Source organism: Mesoplodon bidens (genome assembly GCF_964165515.1).
Source record: "Mesoplodon bidens genome assembly, chromosome: 10".
In the NCBI taxonomy this organism is placed as follows: Eukaryota; Metazoa; Chordata; class Mammalia; order Artiodactyla; family Ziphiidae; genus Mesoplodon; species Mesoplodon bidens.
Genome location: NC_138172.1, coordinates 34503365 through 34520025, shown reverse-complemented (window position 1 = coordinate 34520025; position 16661 = coordinate 34503365). Strand labels below are relative to the sequence as shown.

Sequence of the window (16661 nt, the reverse complement as noted above, 5' to 3'; positions counted from 1 at the left end):
GGCCTGCATGACTTAGAACACCCTGATGTGTCCTTGGCAGACGAATGGTAAGAATGGAATGATTCTTCCTCAGCATTTATGTTTATCACCCTCTTTGATTTCAAATTGTCTGTATTCCCTTGCCCAGTTCTCCTGGTTCAAAGGCAAAGGAAAGTGATGCCATAAATATATACATGTTCTTGTTTTGGGCCATGTCACATTCCTAGGTCCTACTGCAACACTGACCTACACCCAGAGCACCGTCATCTATCTCAACTAGAAGCTATTAAGCTCTACCTCAAAGGCAAAGAACCTCTGCTCCAATGTGAGTGTGCTTCCAAATGCATGTGTGTGTGCCTATGGTGGTTGGACGGTGGTGGGGTGTGTGTGCATGAACTCAAGACCATATTTCCCCTCAGTTTTCATGGGAAGCTTTGCTTTGGCAGAGATGATCAGTCACATTAAATCCAGCCAAATGTCTGCTTTCTGTAGGAACAGGAAAAGGAATGTGGGTTACCAAGAGTCACGCAGGATCACCAATCTCAGTTTAACCCTTCACATTGGATTTTTCCCCTTACCAAACCATTTAGTCAAGTGCCTGAGTAACATGAAAATGTTTCAACTGGGAGGGGACTGTCAATATCTGCTTTTTTATTTTACAAAGAGAAACAAGGGCTGGAAATAGGACTTGTCTCATCCAAGGCCATAATCTAGGCCTCCTGGTTCTGTCCGGTGTGGGATTGCCACTGTGACATGTTGCTTTTTGCACTGTGTACTCTGCTGCCCCTCCTCCCACAGAGTGCCCTCTGAGGGAGCTCAGTGAGTCAGAACTGGCCAGTAGCTGGTGAGGGGGGCAGGGAAAGGGGGGCAGAGAGAGAGCAGCAGCAGGCCTGCTGCTCACCAAGTGCAAGAACAGTCCCTGAACAAGCATAAATTAGTTCCAGTAGCTAATATATGGATATATGTATATATATCCATATATAGTATGTGCCATTATTTTCATTACTTTGTATATTAAGATTTATATATATATATAATTATATATTATTCATTTTATATTTATATATTATCTCAATTTATTCATTGTCTTTTTGATGGTGAGTTGTTTGGAGTTTTTGCTTTTACAACAAAGCTGCACTGTCTTCTTGGCCACCAGCTAAGGTGATGACTGGCCTGCCGTAGGTGATAAAGCTGTAGGGCTTTAGGACGCCTCTGCTAGATTCATGATATCCTCCTGATTCCTTGGCCTCTTCCACAGAGCTCTATCAAGAATTCATTTGGATAAGGACAGATGTCCTACTTGAAAATGAAAAAAAAAATCTTAGATGGAAGGAATGACAAAATAAGAGTCCCAGAAGTTCTTAAGCTATCATAACCCTTTCCCTTACAACCAAGATCGGGGCCCTGAAGAATTGCAAATTTTGATAGAGGACAGAAATGGCGATGAAAAGAGCAAACTGAGGAGTGCTGCCTTCTGATCTCCGAATCCCAGAGTTGGCGTGCTGGTCTATGGCATGAACTAATAGATGGGGAGGGAAAGTAGAAAACTGAAGCGTGAGACATCCAAGACTCTCAATTTACTATCATCTCATCCAAATGCTTTGGGGGCCCTTGTGTTGTGGCATATCAGGTGTCAACTGTTTCATATTTTCAGCTGGTGGGAGGTTAACACAGGAACACACCATAGGAGAAAGTAGCCTGTAGATACTGTAAAATGAGCCCAGCGAGCACTTCTCATGCTACAATTTGGGGTCTAGCCAAAGCCATCTTCTCAAGTCTATCCCTCCCAACAGGTGATAAAGAATTGATACAAGAAGTCCTTTTTGATGCTGTGGTGAGTGCTCCCATCGAAGCCTATTGGACCAGCCTTGCCCTCAACAAATCTGAGTAAGTGGTTGCATGTGTCCCCCTTTCATGGCCATTTCCCTACAAGCCATCCGAAATATGGTTATGGTTTAAAGAACTAAACTGTTTTAGGAGGCTGGTGTTAAAGTTCTTTAATTTTCCCCAAAGCTCCAAACCACAAGAGCTAGAGCAGATTAGCGGCTCTGGCTTGGATGGCAAGCTCCTGGGTTTGACATATAATTTGTTTGAGTTTTAACATTACATGAAATTTGGTATGCTGAGGTAGGGTGACACTTCCGAGAGAGAGGGAGGCGGAAGGAGCATTTTGCTTCCTGCCCTGCCATGGCTCCCTCACTTTCACCGTCGAGAGGGAACTTGGGATCTGGGCCAGGCTAGGTTGTGAGGAGGACAGGGAAGTGAGAGCTCTATTTCATTAGGGTGTCAGATATAACCCCGCAGTTCTATTTCTGAAGTGGAGGATGTAGGGGGAGGAGGGCAGGCAATGGTAGTTGTTGTCAAAGACTAGGGTGAGAACTGCTTCAGCAACTTATTTTTAATATTAATACTAGTTTTTACTATTTTAAGTAGGCTGTTAACAATTAAAAATAAGAAAAAAAATTATTCCTTTTTCCTTATACCTTCATGTCATACATTATTCAATTCTCTCTCCTTTTTTATTCTTTATTAGCTCCTTTCCTTTTTTTATCTTCCGTTTTGTATATTTTCCTATATCAGGTCTATTATTCATTCTGTTCTCATTTTCATTCAATCATTCATCAAATATTGACTGCACTTCTGTTATGTTCCAGGCACTGGGCTAGGTATTGGTGAAATCGAGGTAACTCAGTCAAACACAGTCCTCACCATCATGGTACCTGTAATATATAGTGTGCTATATGATTAAGAATTGTGATAACTATAAAGGAAAATTAGACATGTAGACAGGAACAAGACCTAGAGTGGAGATAGAAGACAGGAAAGGCTTTTCTGAGCAGGAACTAGTTCAAGGGTTCCCTGGGAGCATTCCAGGGAATTGGAACCGTATGTGCAAAGGCCCTGAGGTGAGAGAATATTTGACGTGGTTGAGGAATTTAAAGAAGGCCAACAGAACTGAAATGTAGAGGATAGGCTGGAAGATGTCAGGAGACAAGGGTACAGTAGGGCCTGGTGGTTCAGGACCTTGGGAATCAGATTAAGGATTTTGGATTTTATACTCAGAATATTGGAAAATCATTGAAGAATTTTAAGAACGACATTTTAAGATTTTAAGAAGGAGATGATCAGATTTGCATTTTTTAAAAAGACCCTTCTACTGCTATGTGGATAATAGAATGTAATGGGGGTAAGAAAAATAGTAAAGGCTCCTACAGCAGTTCAAGGGATTTGCCACTTGGACCACTTGGGCAGTGGCAGTGGGCACAGAGAGAAGGGATGTACTTGTGGCATGCTTTGGAAGTAAGACCCCCAGGACTTGGTGATGGGTTCATGGTGTGAGGGGAGGGAGGCTGAGCTGTCAAGGATCATTCTTAGGTTAATGACATCAATACCTGGGGAGATAGTGGTGCCATTTCCTAGGACAGGAGACAATGAAGGAAGACCAGGTTTGGGACTGGACATGGCCAGAATTCTTTTCTAGACATTTTATAGTTAAAATGACTCCTAAGCATAGATGTAAGGTAGGTAGTTTAATATGTGAGTCTGGACTCCCAAAGATATAACCACTCTCATTATATTTGGGGGTATCCTTGGACTGCTTACCTGCATGGATCTTATTCCCTGGGAGGTTTGGAAAGAGTCAAAGCCTTTCCTGTGATTGCATTCTCTAGTGGAAATGTTTCTTTTAGGTTCTCATGAAACTCAAAATCCTGTGGAAAGATCGCTGATTCACCCCTAACAGATGCTAAAGATTTCCAAAATGGTAGCTTGCTTTGTAGTCCACATCTGTAACTGATTGGGCAGCCCGACTTTCCAATTTGGTGTAGGCTACACGCAGAAACAAATGCATAATGTTTGTTTTTATTCATCCCTTAAATACTTAAAGGTAGTATTGACCACTTTGACAACCATCAGAGATCAAGTAACTAAATTATCTTATACTGAAGATGACATGGATAAAGCTTTGAATCAAATTGCTACTAGCATCTAGGGCAGGGAAGCAAACTCAGGAATCAGTATTCTCTTCATATTTTTTTGTAGAATAAAATTATATATTTGTGGAGAAAGACCATTTGCTGTTTTTTTGAAGAAGTATCCACTGAGAAGACCCTGAAGAACGTGTTCAAACATATAAAATTTGCCTTGAATGTTGAAAAAAAATCTTTGGTGAATTTTCAAATGAGTTTTCTTTGCTAAGGCTGTCCTTAGAGTTCCTATGTGTGGCATCCTGTAGGGCTATTTACAGAAGTCATTTCTTTACTCATCCCTCTGGGGTTGGTGGTGAGGATAAGGCCTATTCTTTAGTAGAAGTTACCAGTTGGTGCCCCCAAAATGGTGTAGAATTCAAGTCCTAAACATTTCCAGGCTGTGGGATACTACAGACTTGAGTCAGTGACTCAGTTACTTCTTTTCGCTAATGGCAGATTCCACTAATGGTCTCAGAACCAAGAATAGGCTTGGTAGCATCAGCTGAAACAGCTAGCTCTAAGGCTTTTTTCCCTCTCCTTAAAGTTGGCCTGCTCCTTCTGAACTCACACCCAGAACCTTGAGATAAAGGTGTGTTTATTTAGCGTTCGGGATGCATTTATTTCCTCATGCTGCTTTTTTGGTCATGGACTTCTTACTTTTTCTGGCAAGAATTACCATGAAAACTTTTGTAAGGAATAAGAGTTTGCATCCTGTGTGTGCATGTGTGCATATGTTTCTATAATTTCTTCCAAAATTTCAGGCTTCAAGACTGTTATTTCATAAAACATTCCATGAGTCTTAAAATGCAGAAGCCATTATCTGCTTACTGTCTGGCAGAATCCCCCTGATTCCTTCTGCTGTGTTTCAGGAATTCTGACAAGGGTGTGGAGGTGGCCTTCCTCGGCACTCGCACGGGCCTCTCGAGAATCAACCTGTTTGTTGGGGCCGAGCAGCTCACAAATCAGTAAGTAGGGAGCTCCTGAAGTGGGACAGTGAAAGGGAAGGTTATACCATTTATTGATTCCACCAGCAGTAGAAACAAAATTCAGGCCACCCCAGGCCTGTTGACATTTTTCCTCTCTGATCTACCTCGGGGGCTGCAGTGTATGTGTTCACCTGCCCATTATTAATTAATTAATTTATTTTATTTTTGGCTGCATTGGGTCTTTGTTGCTGCATGCGGGCTTTTCTCTAGTTGCGGCGAGCGGGGGCTACTCTTCATTACAGTGTGCGGGCTTATTGCAGTGGCTTCTCTAGTTGCGGAGCACGGGCTCTAGGTGCATGGGCCTCAGTAATTGTGGCACACGGGCTCAGTAGTTGTGGCTCGCGGGCTCTAGAGCACAGGCTCAGTAGTTGTGGCGCATGGGCTTAGTTGCTCCATGACATGTGGGATCCTCCCAGACCAGGGCTTGAGCCCATGTCCCCTGCATTGGCAGGTGGACTCTTAACCACCGCGCCACCAGGGAAGCCCTCAGATGCCCTTTTAAACCACTGCTCGGCCCCTGTGTCTGTCTTCAGAGAGCCACAGGGTCTTAATTCTTCAAATTGGTGTTTGACCAGAGCTGGTGTAAGCCTGGGAAGTCTTTCCTGAGCCCATTAATATGTTTTCTCAATTTCTTTTCTCTGAAGTAAGAGACATTATTAGGCCAGAGATGAATGGAGCCTGAGATTCAGAGAGCTTGCAAAGTGTGTGTTTGTGATTCCAGAGGTTACCATGGAACTTCACAAATCCTGACCTTCAGGGTCCCTGAGTGGGGGGAGGTGGGGATAACCAAGGCACAGGGTGGCCACCAATTTGAGAGGGGTTGGCCCATCAGGAGCCTAATGAGGAAACACTCCTGTCCCATTAAGCCCAGCTTAGCTGTGCTCTTGTGCCTCTTAGATGAGGCCTGGACACCCACCATATGATCTTTTAAGACCAGGTCTGGTAAGTGGCAGATCCATAGATTTTTGGATGTTTTGTGAACTGGCTTTTAATGCCCATCTGAGGACTCTATCTTCCTCAACTTCTCAAATTTGTCATTTATGAAGTTGACTATAGTTGTGACTTGATTCTTTTCAAGTCCTCTTTACCCCTGTACCCCCAAACAATTACTTTAACAGAAGGCAAGTTCTTAGGAAGGACTAGAAGTGTCGGGATACACATCGCCTTCTCCTTTTAGGACCCAGAGTGTCAAAGGGAGACACAGGAATAGACTTTCTAATGCTCAGAGAGAAAAACTGTTATATGTTTTGAGATTAAGACAATCAAACAAGAAAAGTACTAACAGCAACAAAACATGGCACCTTGCTAGTCTGATATACAGGTGATGGTGATGGATTTGAAATATGACAGGACCACACTCAGGACTGCTGGGATGTGTACCTGGTTTACCTCACCTGTTACATCTGAAAAATGGGTTAATGATCTCCCTGGTTTACTGTGAGGATCAGAAAACCTTCGGATGTGAAACTGCTTTGGGAAGCTAAAAATATCTACAACTATGAATTCTATTCCTTGTGACATTATTGTGACTCAAAGTGAATACTCATTGGTTATCTGGTTGGATGAAACAGTTCTTGTCTTCAGGAAAATCCTATCATTGATTCATGTAGAGGCACCTTGACTTCCATTGTCTTAGGGTCTTATACCTGCCTACCCACTCCAATCAAATGATATTTGTTGATACCCAACTATTTGGATGCACTCTATTAGCCAGGGCTAGAAAGGTTTTAGAATTTCTATGTTTTTTTTTTTTTAAAGAGAGCGTACAAGGAAGAGTTCAAAGTATTGGTGATAGGTCTGGATAATATAAAGTTCCCATCCTAGAGCTATACTATCATCAGGCTCCTACACTGAGGTTCTATCTCCTGTCCCCACCACCTGCTTTTGGAATTAGATCCATTATAGTTCATGGCCTCTGTAACCTGCCACCATCCCCAATATTAATATATCCTGTGCTTTCAGTGTGGCCTTTTAGAGCACGTGTAGTAGCACACATACAGCAACCAGTGATGTCAGCCTCCACCGTATGGTTACAGCTCTCCTCCTAAGTCCTAAGTCAGTCCTAAGACAGTCCTAAGTCTAAGAAATTACCACTTCACAGCTTCCATTTAAAGCATAGAGAATGAAAAAAACTCTTGGGCTTTAAGAATCCCATATATTTGTGTGAGCCACTTTCAGTTTACTTAGCTCCTTCACACATGGTGTTATGTTATTCTGATAGCATCGTGGTAAGTGTAATATTATTATTCCCACTTTGTGGATGAACAAATGGGGCTCAGAGACTCAGTAACTAACCCAGGTAACTCACCCAAGATCATTCAGCTCTGCCTAAAACCTAGACCTGTCTCCCCCAACACCACAACAGCCCCTAGTATCCAGAAGTAAGAACAGTCCTGTTTGGCTGGAGGGTAGGGAGGGAAGGAAAGAAGCAAAGATCCCCATGTGGACCCATTTTACCTCCTTTACCCTTTTTATAAGAAGAGAGAGATCTACCTAAGATGTTGATCCTCTCAAGGATATGTATCTATGTGTTGGATTTTAAGGCAAGACAAAGCTTTCTGACTACCTTTGGTCTTCTGGTGTGATTTCTGGAGGCTTTGTTTGCTTGCTTCAGATGCTAAGACTATTAGTTCACTAGATATACTAGGAAAAATCATTTCACCCACTGGAGTCTGACTGCCAGGACTCTACAAGATATTTCTGAGTAATCTGGGGTACACAATGTTACACAGGTCCTCTCTGTACTGAGAAAAGCAGGTTGGGGTTCTAAAAGCCAACACTATTTTTACCCAACAAAAGCTGCTGGCATGCACTCGTGTCTGGCTTTTCCTTGCTGAGTGGTGCCATGCTCTTCTTATTCTTTTCTATTTCAAGGGACTTCCTGAAAGCTGGAGACAAGGAGAACATCTTTAATGCAGACCATTTCCCTCTCTGGTACCGAAGAGCCGCTGAGCAGATTCCAGGGAGCTTTGTCTATTCGATCCCATTCAGCACAGGTGGGTGCCCTTGTTGGAGGCTGGCTCTGTGCCTTTGGTCCTGCTGGCCTGGGCATTGCGTGCAGAGTGTGAGGGAGCAGCCTGGATGCTAAGGGAGCCAAATTCAGTCTTGAGAGCCAGTGTTGAATATTGGCCTAGCTCTGAACCAGTGACCAGTTCCATAAGTGTTGCTGCTCCAAATAAAAGGAAGCTTTAACTTAACCAGATTGTGTAAAAAGCATGTCAGGAAGCAGGACTGTTATTTTGTACCATGTGGAATTTGAATACAAACTTCTTAATAGATTTTTTTTAATCTAAAATGTGATCATGGCCCTACTTAGGGAAAATTCATACAGCCATAACATCCATTGCCAGAAACTTCAGCAAGTCAGATCACTCTGGAGGCCCACAATTCCCCATCAGAACTGATTTAAATCAACACGCAAGAGTAAGAACTAAGATTTTGTATAGGCTCATGCTCTCCTGACAGGGAGCTGCAGTGACCAATGAGAGGCATGTAGCCAATGATTCTTCCAGTCTTAAGGTTTTACGATATTATAAAAAAGACTAAGATCATCTCCCTCCAAAAAAGAACTGAACATTACCTTATTTCAACCAGTTTTAGAAGCAAGACAAACTGGAAAATCCTTTCAATTGTCCTTGGCTTTTTCTTGTTTCATACATCTGATATTTTTGGTGCTCATTCTGTGTAAGGCTCTGTACCGTGCCTTGTAGAAACTTCAGAGATGAATAAGACGTAGTTCTATAAAGTTGGATTGCTCTGGACAGTTCAATATATACTTATGTTTTATATTAGGGCCTTTTGTATTAATCTCTTGCAAGCATTCCCAAGTCAACCCTAATGGAGACTCTCTAACGCTTAGTGTCAAAGCCCCTCCCTGGGTTTTGGCACTTGCTCATTTCCGTGAATGAAAACATCTTTAGAAATAAGGCTTTCAAAAGTTGTGGAAGAGATGTTGACAAGAGTTGTCTAATAATTATTTAAATGGACTCATTAGGAAGAGGGTCCCCATTAATGAAGATATTCAAGGAAAGGCCAAGTGTTATTGTAGAAATTCCCTCCCTAGGTGGGGTTTTAGAGGGGATTATCAATTAGGTTCCTTTAAGGACCAAGATTCTTGGAGTCTGTGCTCCTGTGGTGACAGGCCTATGTTTACCCACGGCCATGCACATACATGTGTTCTCAAGTATAAATTTCCAGGTACTAAGGCTCTTTCTTTATATGTTTATCTGTATCACATTTCATTGCTGAAAATATCAACTAAGAGACAGTGGACTTTCTAATTCTACTGCAAACCTATCAATAATAATGTCTTCTTTTATCGTGCAGTCTCATGATACTTTCTTTTTCGTAGTCTTCTAAAGAAAAAAATAGAACTTAGCTTGCTAGATCTGGACAGGAGCCATCAGGTTATCCAGAAGGTCTTTTTCCCAATACTGGACAGAGAGGAGGAGCTATGGGTAATGAGAGCATCTCCCAGAAGTGCTGTGTGTGTGTGAGTGTGAGAGATGGCTCCTCGTGTCAGTTTGCTTTGTTATTATTCACCATTTTTCCTGAAAAGAATTATGTCTGGAAAAAAATTCTGATTAATTAAGGCTGGCTGTTGTCTAATTGGTTTTTGGCAGGTGGGGTTTTCACTGAACTTGCAAAGAAATCGCATAATAAAAAAGGAATTTACCTTGTTCATGGTAAAGTTATGGATGACATAATATCTTAGGAGATTTCGTGGCCCCTTTAGATTTGGAGAAAATGTTAAAAATCACCACATGCAGGTGTTGTGGTGGAGCTCTCCCTCGTTTTTTTCTCCTGTGTGTTGAATACCTGTACACACTGGAAAAGAAGCTGGTTTTTATTACAACTTAGACTCGGGCCAGAAAATTCTTAATTGCTTTGGTCATAAGTGTATTCACATTCAGGTCTGCCTTCTCCCTGATTCTAAATTCAATTGGATTCCATTCAGCTTACATTCATTGAACCTTTTAAAAGGCAGGCACTGGACTAACAATTATTAACTACGGGCATTAGGAATTTGTGCTCAGCGTCTTTTAATTCATGAGTATTAGAAACATTGTTAGTAATTAAAAATCTCTTTATACTAATACCATATTGTTATCACATTAATAAGAGTTTGGGGCAAGGATTGCATTCCAGCTCTATCCCTGTTTAGAATGGTTTGGTTCAGAAAAACCTGGCTTGAAATTAGAATTTTATAGATCAGTAAAGTTTTAACCAACAAATCAGAGCTAGAGTTCTCAAGTCACTGTAAAATAATTTCAAAACTTTATCTCAAGCAGCTCTCCATGGCTATATTTAGAAAAGCAATATAAATATGAAAACTGACACAAGTAAACACTGATATTAGTAACCACAAATTTTTTAAAATGTGGTCCCTCCATGGTGGTTAATAATTTTGATGTGAAGTGGCTGGATATTCCCCTTTAGGGGTGGTCATAGCTCGGTGCAGTGATTCCTTCAGCTGAGAGGACCGCCCACCCAGCACCTATCGCCTAACAGGACTGACCAGCTCCGAATTCTGGGAAGCAAGCCCCAGCACAGTCTGCAGAACTGGTGACTGCAAACCAATACCATCGCTCTCTTAACATAAGCTCTATGACTGTCTTCATTTTTGTCATTGTGTTTTGTTTTGTTTCTTCTTACAGGAACAGTCAACAAAAGCAATGTGGTGACAGCAAGTACCTCCATCCAGCTCCTGGATGAACGGAAGTCTCCCGTGGTGGCAGGTAAATGATGGATTTCAATCAATGAATATAAAGTAAGCATGGTGTCCATTCATCATTTGTCAACTACTTCCACATATCAGAAACTTGGCTTTGAAAGGTAAAAAACATTAAAAACTACTTCCTCTTCATCTTAGCATCATCTCCTCCAATCCAGGGCTCTGACAGCTGGTTGAATTTGTTGTGAAAGCAGAAATATTTCCCAGGATTTTATTCTTAAACTCTGAGCCAGTAAGAAATTGTTGGTACATGCAGAAGATCATTTCTTGACAGTAGGTGCCATGAACACTTAAAGTAAGCTCCAGATCTTCCACCTCTATGTCATTAGGATAACAGGGGCCGTACAAGGAAATTGTGGGTTTGTTTTAGGCAAATACAAGCTGAAATGTGCACCTCTCTGGAGAGCGTGAGATTTTCATCACCCTAATCCCCCTGAGTGATTAGAGTTAGATGTATCTACAGGTGCTGGGTTTGGGACCAGGAGAAAGCCAAAACATTTTACGATTGAATTTTATGTCTTGAATTGTCAAAGAAACCCTGTCTCTGGCTTTTCCCATCTCTCTCACTCTCAGGAGTGTCAGTAGATTTTTGTGGCTGGCTGGCGGCTTTCATTGGTGGTATTTGGCCTAAAGGACCAGAAACTGCCACAAGCCCTCTTTTGAGGACAGCTGCTGAGAAAATGGAGCCTAAGAGTATGTCTGGCACATTGTCTATTTCTGATAAATAATTTTTGGAGCCTTTGGTTGACGGATGGGTGAGACACTCCAAGTATCATCCTGATATTGGCTAGATTTACCAAAGGGAGCCATTTTGTTTTCAGTAGCCTCTCTCAGTAAGCTGTACCGTAGGGTGATTTTGAACATCAGCTTCTGTGGTGGCTCCACACACTGAATATTTGTGGGAAGGAATTCAAATGGATCAGACATGTTTGAAGTGGTTGTTCTTTGGCTAGGAAATATTCCTTTTTTCCCCCCACTTTATTTCTGATATAGCCTATATATCATAATTGTATTCTCATAGATTAGCAGGGATTGAAAGATTTGGGGACAGTGTGCCCTGGTTATTCCTGGGGTTTTGGGTATAGCAAGGAAGACAGTCTTATGTATCTGACCTGTAAGCTCATCTTGAACTATGCAGTCCTATAACTAATCAGCCAGGAGATAAGACTGTGAAAATTCAGGGCTGTTGTTCTTACTGTCTCATGTTCCTTGAGGAAAATAGAAGACAGGATTATTTAACTCAGCAAGATTTATTTTTGCTTAAAGGTCAGCCTTACTCGCCTCCAGGCTGACCCAGCCAACTGGTTCTGGAGGCATGTTATCTCCCTGGAGTTGGGGCCACATGTAACAGCTGATAACGACATGGTCTGAACCAAACTATCTGTCTGTCTGTTTGAAATTTCTTTCTAAAATCTTTTCCTTGAATTTCTCATTAAGTCATCATGAAGGATGCTCTGTTTTGGCCCTAAGATCACTGTGCCCATCCCAGCCACATCTGTCCAAGTTTACAAACTGTGTGCTCAAATGTTTCCAAATGGCTTATATTTCATAAATGTCTGTTTGGCTGAGTATGGGCAAAACATGGACTCAGCCTGGGCACTGTGTATCCAGTGTGGAGAACACCATGACTTTTCCAAATGGCGTGCTTGTCTACTATTGAGTTATGCAGTTGGCCAGAGACCACAGGCAAGTCATGAGACATGGTTGGCCCACCCTGAGTGGGTGGAAGAGACATATTCCTGTTTACGACACCTCAGTATGTGTCAACTGGTGCCCATTCTCAGAAGATAATTACAGAGCAAGACAAAGAAACAAGGTTATCCAAGGAACTGTATTTAGTCCTTACCTTCTAAATCTGGTGATTATTAATCTTCTTTTTTAAAGTGGGTCTTATAAGATAAAACAGAATTGCTCAGTTTTGATCTTGAAGGCTGACATGGATGCAGCACCGTGAAGGCAATGACTTCAAAAGGACCTTTATGTCTCCAAAAGCAGAGAGTCCTCTTCAGCACTTACCCCAAATTTCATTGACTCTGACTCACGTATCATGTCACTGGGTAATTAGGTTTAGTCACTTTCTTCTGTGTATTCTCCGCAAATTAAGTAGACATTGTTTACTACTCTAAAATTTAAAAGCCCATTTTAATTGGGGAAGAAACCTTGTTTTGGCAGGTGAAGATGAATAGGTGAGCAGGCTTTTCCCCCACCAGTGTATTTCCAACAGCAGATGGGATACAGCCAACTGACAGTAATTTGGGGTTTCAATGAAATCCTTGTGTTAAATTGAAATTTATCTGAAAGGAAAGGTATACAATTTTGCAGTTTATTATCAAGGACTACTTTGAAAAGCCTGCAGTGCTCCCAGATCTGATCTGGTGTTCTCATGTTCATTGGCTACATATGTCTGTTTGGGATAGAAAGTTTCTTGTTTTGGTTTTGTGTGTGTATCTCTGTGTGTGTGTGTGTGTGTGTGTGTGTGTGTTATTCTCTTCTTTCTCTCTTTTTTTCTTGTTTTTTTTTCCCAAACAAAAACATTTAGATAGTCATCTGTCAATGACATCTTTGAAGAAAGGGCAGTCAGTCAGACTGGGCCGGATTCCATTTATACGTCAGCCTCTGTGCATAAATGGGCCCCATACATCTTCTTGGCCTATGACATTGCTTACAGTCCTTCTCTTGAGGAACTTGCCAACTCTCCAGCTGCCACTAGCATGCTAAATTTGCTTAATTGCTTTCCCACTGCAAAGGAAGAAGTGGTATGACTTTCTCTTTGGCCCACCAAGTCTCTCCAGAGCCCTGGAACCTGCTGTGTGTGTCAGGCCCCTAATCCATTTTTCTGTTGTTATTGGAGATGCAAACCTGGGACTGTAAGGTCCACGTAGGTTTGTCACTTACTCTATAACTTGCTAAATGTGTGGTCTTGGGTCCCTGAAGTTCTATCTAAAATAGGGTTGGGATTATTATCTCCCTCACCTTACTCTGGGTTGATTTGGGGATAAAATGAGAAAACAAACAAGAAAATATCTGGATATGCGGAAGTATAAAATTGCTAGGATTTGAGGCGGCCCATTTTTATCTTCAAGTTGGCAGTATACCTATGCATTCATTCACTCATTTATTCAATAAATATTTCCTGACCTCGTGCTTTTGCCAGCACTCTAGATACAAATGAATAATAACCGGGCCCTGTAATTGACAGTTCCTCCCACAGCCCCCTTTCCCTCCCCACCAGAGAACTTTAAAATAACAGCTATTTTTAAAGCTATGTCTACACAGGACAAGTGAATTGAAAAGCTGAACAGTCATCTAGAAGCTCCTAGAGGTCAAAGACTTCGTAGTTTTCATCTTCTGTCCTTCACAGCATAACCCGATGGAGTCCCTGGAGCATAGTGGACCCTCAGTGAGGATTCTATAAATTGAATCGAACTTGAAGAAACCTATTTGCTCTTACTTAGTTGTTATTGACTTGAGTTCCATAAATTACCTAGATCATGGTGTTAATTCTCCACTCCACTCTCAATGGAGAGACCAGGCCCAATAGAACAAGAGTCATAGACACTGTTTCCATCATGCTAGGGTGGAAATGACCTGGAGAAGAAAAGAAATGCATTGAGGGGAGGAGTTGAGCCAAGTTGGAAGGTATAACCATGCAGGGAATTTCTTCCCCTCCTTGGGATGTTTGTCTGACCTTCTGTATTCTCCTTCTAGACTCTCGCTCTGACAAATACAAAATACTTAATCTCAATTTTTGATAAGAAGTTCATATTTCTGAATTTTTTAAGTACTAGGTAATAAATTCTGAATTATTTGCATTTGCTTTAAAATGTAAATTTTAGCATATCAAAATCTAAAATCTCTTCTAAGATGTTCTAGTTTCATTTCTTGAATAAATTGTAAACTCTCCAGAGGCAAGGACCATCCCAATTACCTTTTTATTCCTAGTGCCAAGTGTGAGGGCTGATGTGGTAAATATGTCAAAATACTGACTAAGTGACTTGAGAAAGATGGGTTTCATATTTACTTGCTCTCTGTAGGTACATACACTTGCACAGTTTACTGACCAAACAATAGGAACACAGTACTTGACCAAAACTCTAAGAGAGTCACTCAGCAGCTAAAACTGCAATTCACACCATAGTAAAATGATACAGACCAATATGGATATTTTAAGGAGTAGAAAAACTGTTTAGTGTCCATTCCTAATGGCAACTGTGTTAGCCCAGTAGTTGTCCCTGCATCAGCAGATGTCTTTTCTGAGGTCCAAGCATCTAACCTGATGCTTAGAATAGCTAATCTGATCAGCAACAGAGATTATAGGCATTAGAGGCATTGGTTATAGAAATTAATATTTTTAACAGATTTATTGAGATATGATTTACATACCAAAAATTCACCTGTTTTAAGTATAAAATTTAATAATTACTAGTAAATCTGGGGGGGCTCTGATCTGACGATCTGATTCTTTGCAGGAAACACACACCACATTAGATCCATTCACTGGGGGAAATTGGAAAATGTGGGTTAAATGGTCTCATTTGCATAATTCTGGGCAGTGTAATGAAGGGGGATGCTTGATATTAGGACAAAGGATCTCATTTTAACCAGATGATTAAGAAAGAGATTGCTTAACATCAATGACCATTAGCTTTTGTCAGGTACGTGCTGTTTAAACTGAGTGTACTATTTAATATACAGCTTTCCTTAGAATTGGGTAAATAATGTTGCCAAAATGTTATAGGCAAATATTCAGCTTATCAACATTCCTTTGGTGGGATTTCATATATTTGGTGTATATGAGTTAACTAGTATTTAGGAATTATGTGTCAAGTCTACATGGATAAACTTCTAGTTTGTAGACCTGAGCAAAGGGAATGTTTTATCATAGCAGAAATTAATACTTACTGATTAGATTAGTTGTTCTCAACAAGGAGCAGTTTTGACCCCCAGGAGACATTTGACGACATCTGGAAACATTTTTGATTGTCATGACTGGTTAGGAGGGGAGCTACTGGCATCCAGTGGGTAGAGGCCAGGGATGCTGCCAAACATCCTACAAGGCACAGGACAGCCCCCCAACAACAAAGGATTGTCTAGTCAAATGTCAGTAGAGGTGAGACTGAGAAATGCTGGATTAAACTGACAGACAAACTTCAATTCTTGGTGCTTTCAAATTCAGTGTTTTCCCTTATAGGCTCATTTACAAAAAGATGTTTCATTTCTTCATTTTCTAATTAATTAATTCAATGAATGTATATATATATATATATATATATATATATATATATATATATAATCTAGCATCGACTATGTACCTAATGCTGAGGATACAACTGAGAACAAGCACCCCAGAGGGCATTTTGGAGTGAGTCAGGGGATGATGATTCATACAGTGAGAGGGCACTGTTGGCATCCCTGCCCTGAGGCTGGGTGGCAGCTGCCCAGTGAAGGCCCATTCCGACTAAGTTGCTGCCAGTGGAGGGGAGCCTCCACTTGTATGGGAGGTACAGACAACAGACAAGTGTGGCACGAATGGGAGGAAGAAAGGCGGGAGGGATGGAGGGAGGGAGGGAGGGGGAATTTCCGGTAGTGGCTAATGCTCTGTAGAAAATGAAGTGTGGTTGGGAGTAGCAAAGGCAGGGAAGAACACTCATGTTCATACTTGCATATGACAGAGGCAATGCTTCTCCAGATTGGGGGAGGATGGGGGCTCAGAGAAGGCCTCCTCGAGAAGGTGACATGAGCAGAGACCAGAATGATGAGGTACAGCCATTATGCAAATATCTGTGGGAAGAGCATTCCAGGCAGAGGGAACAAGATTCCAGGAATCTTGAATGAGATCCCCCATATATGTTGTATCTAGATGGGTTCTGTGAGACACAAATGAGTTTCTCAGGTTTGGGTGGTATTTACTAGGATCTAAACGCACAGCTGATGGGCAGATGGGCAGATGCCCCAGGGGGAGGTGAGTAACCTAAGGCAAGTCTTTGCTCTAAA

At 41.5% G+C, this 16661-nt stretch overlaps 1 protein-coding gene across 1 annotated transcript in view; it reads left to right on the top strand.

The window, feature by feature from the left end:
- CACNA2D3 (calcium voltage-gated channel auxiliary subunit alpha2delta 3) overlaps window positions 1–16661 on the top strand; it is a gene marked incomplete at both ends in the record, with an annotated part of 788351 nt that overhangs the window by 628126 nt on the left and 143564 nt on the right. Inside the window, 6 exons of the mRNA XM_081246546.1 lie at window positions 2–47; window positions 207–304; window positions 1773–1866; window positions 4817–4912; window positions 7808–7929; window positions 10591–10671. Coding sequence (XP_081102672.1) covers window positions 2–47; window positions 207–304; window positions 1773–1866; window positions 4817–4912; window positions 7808–7929; window positions 10591–10671 — 537 coding nt within the window. The remainder of the gene's footprint in view (window position 1; window positions 48–206; window positions 305–1772; window positions 1867–4816; window positions 4913–7807; window positions 7930–10590; window positions 10672–16661) is intronic.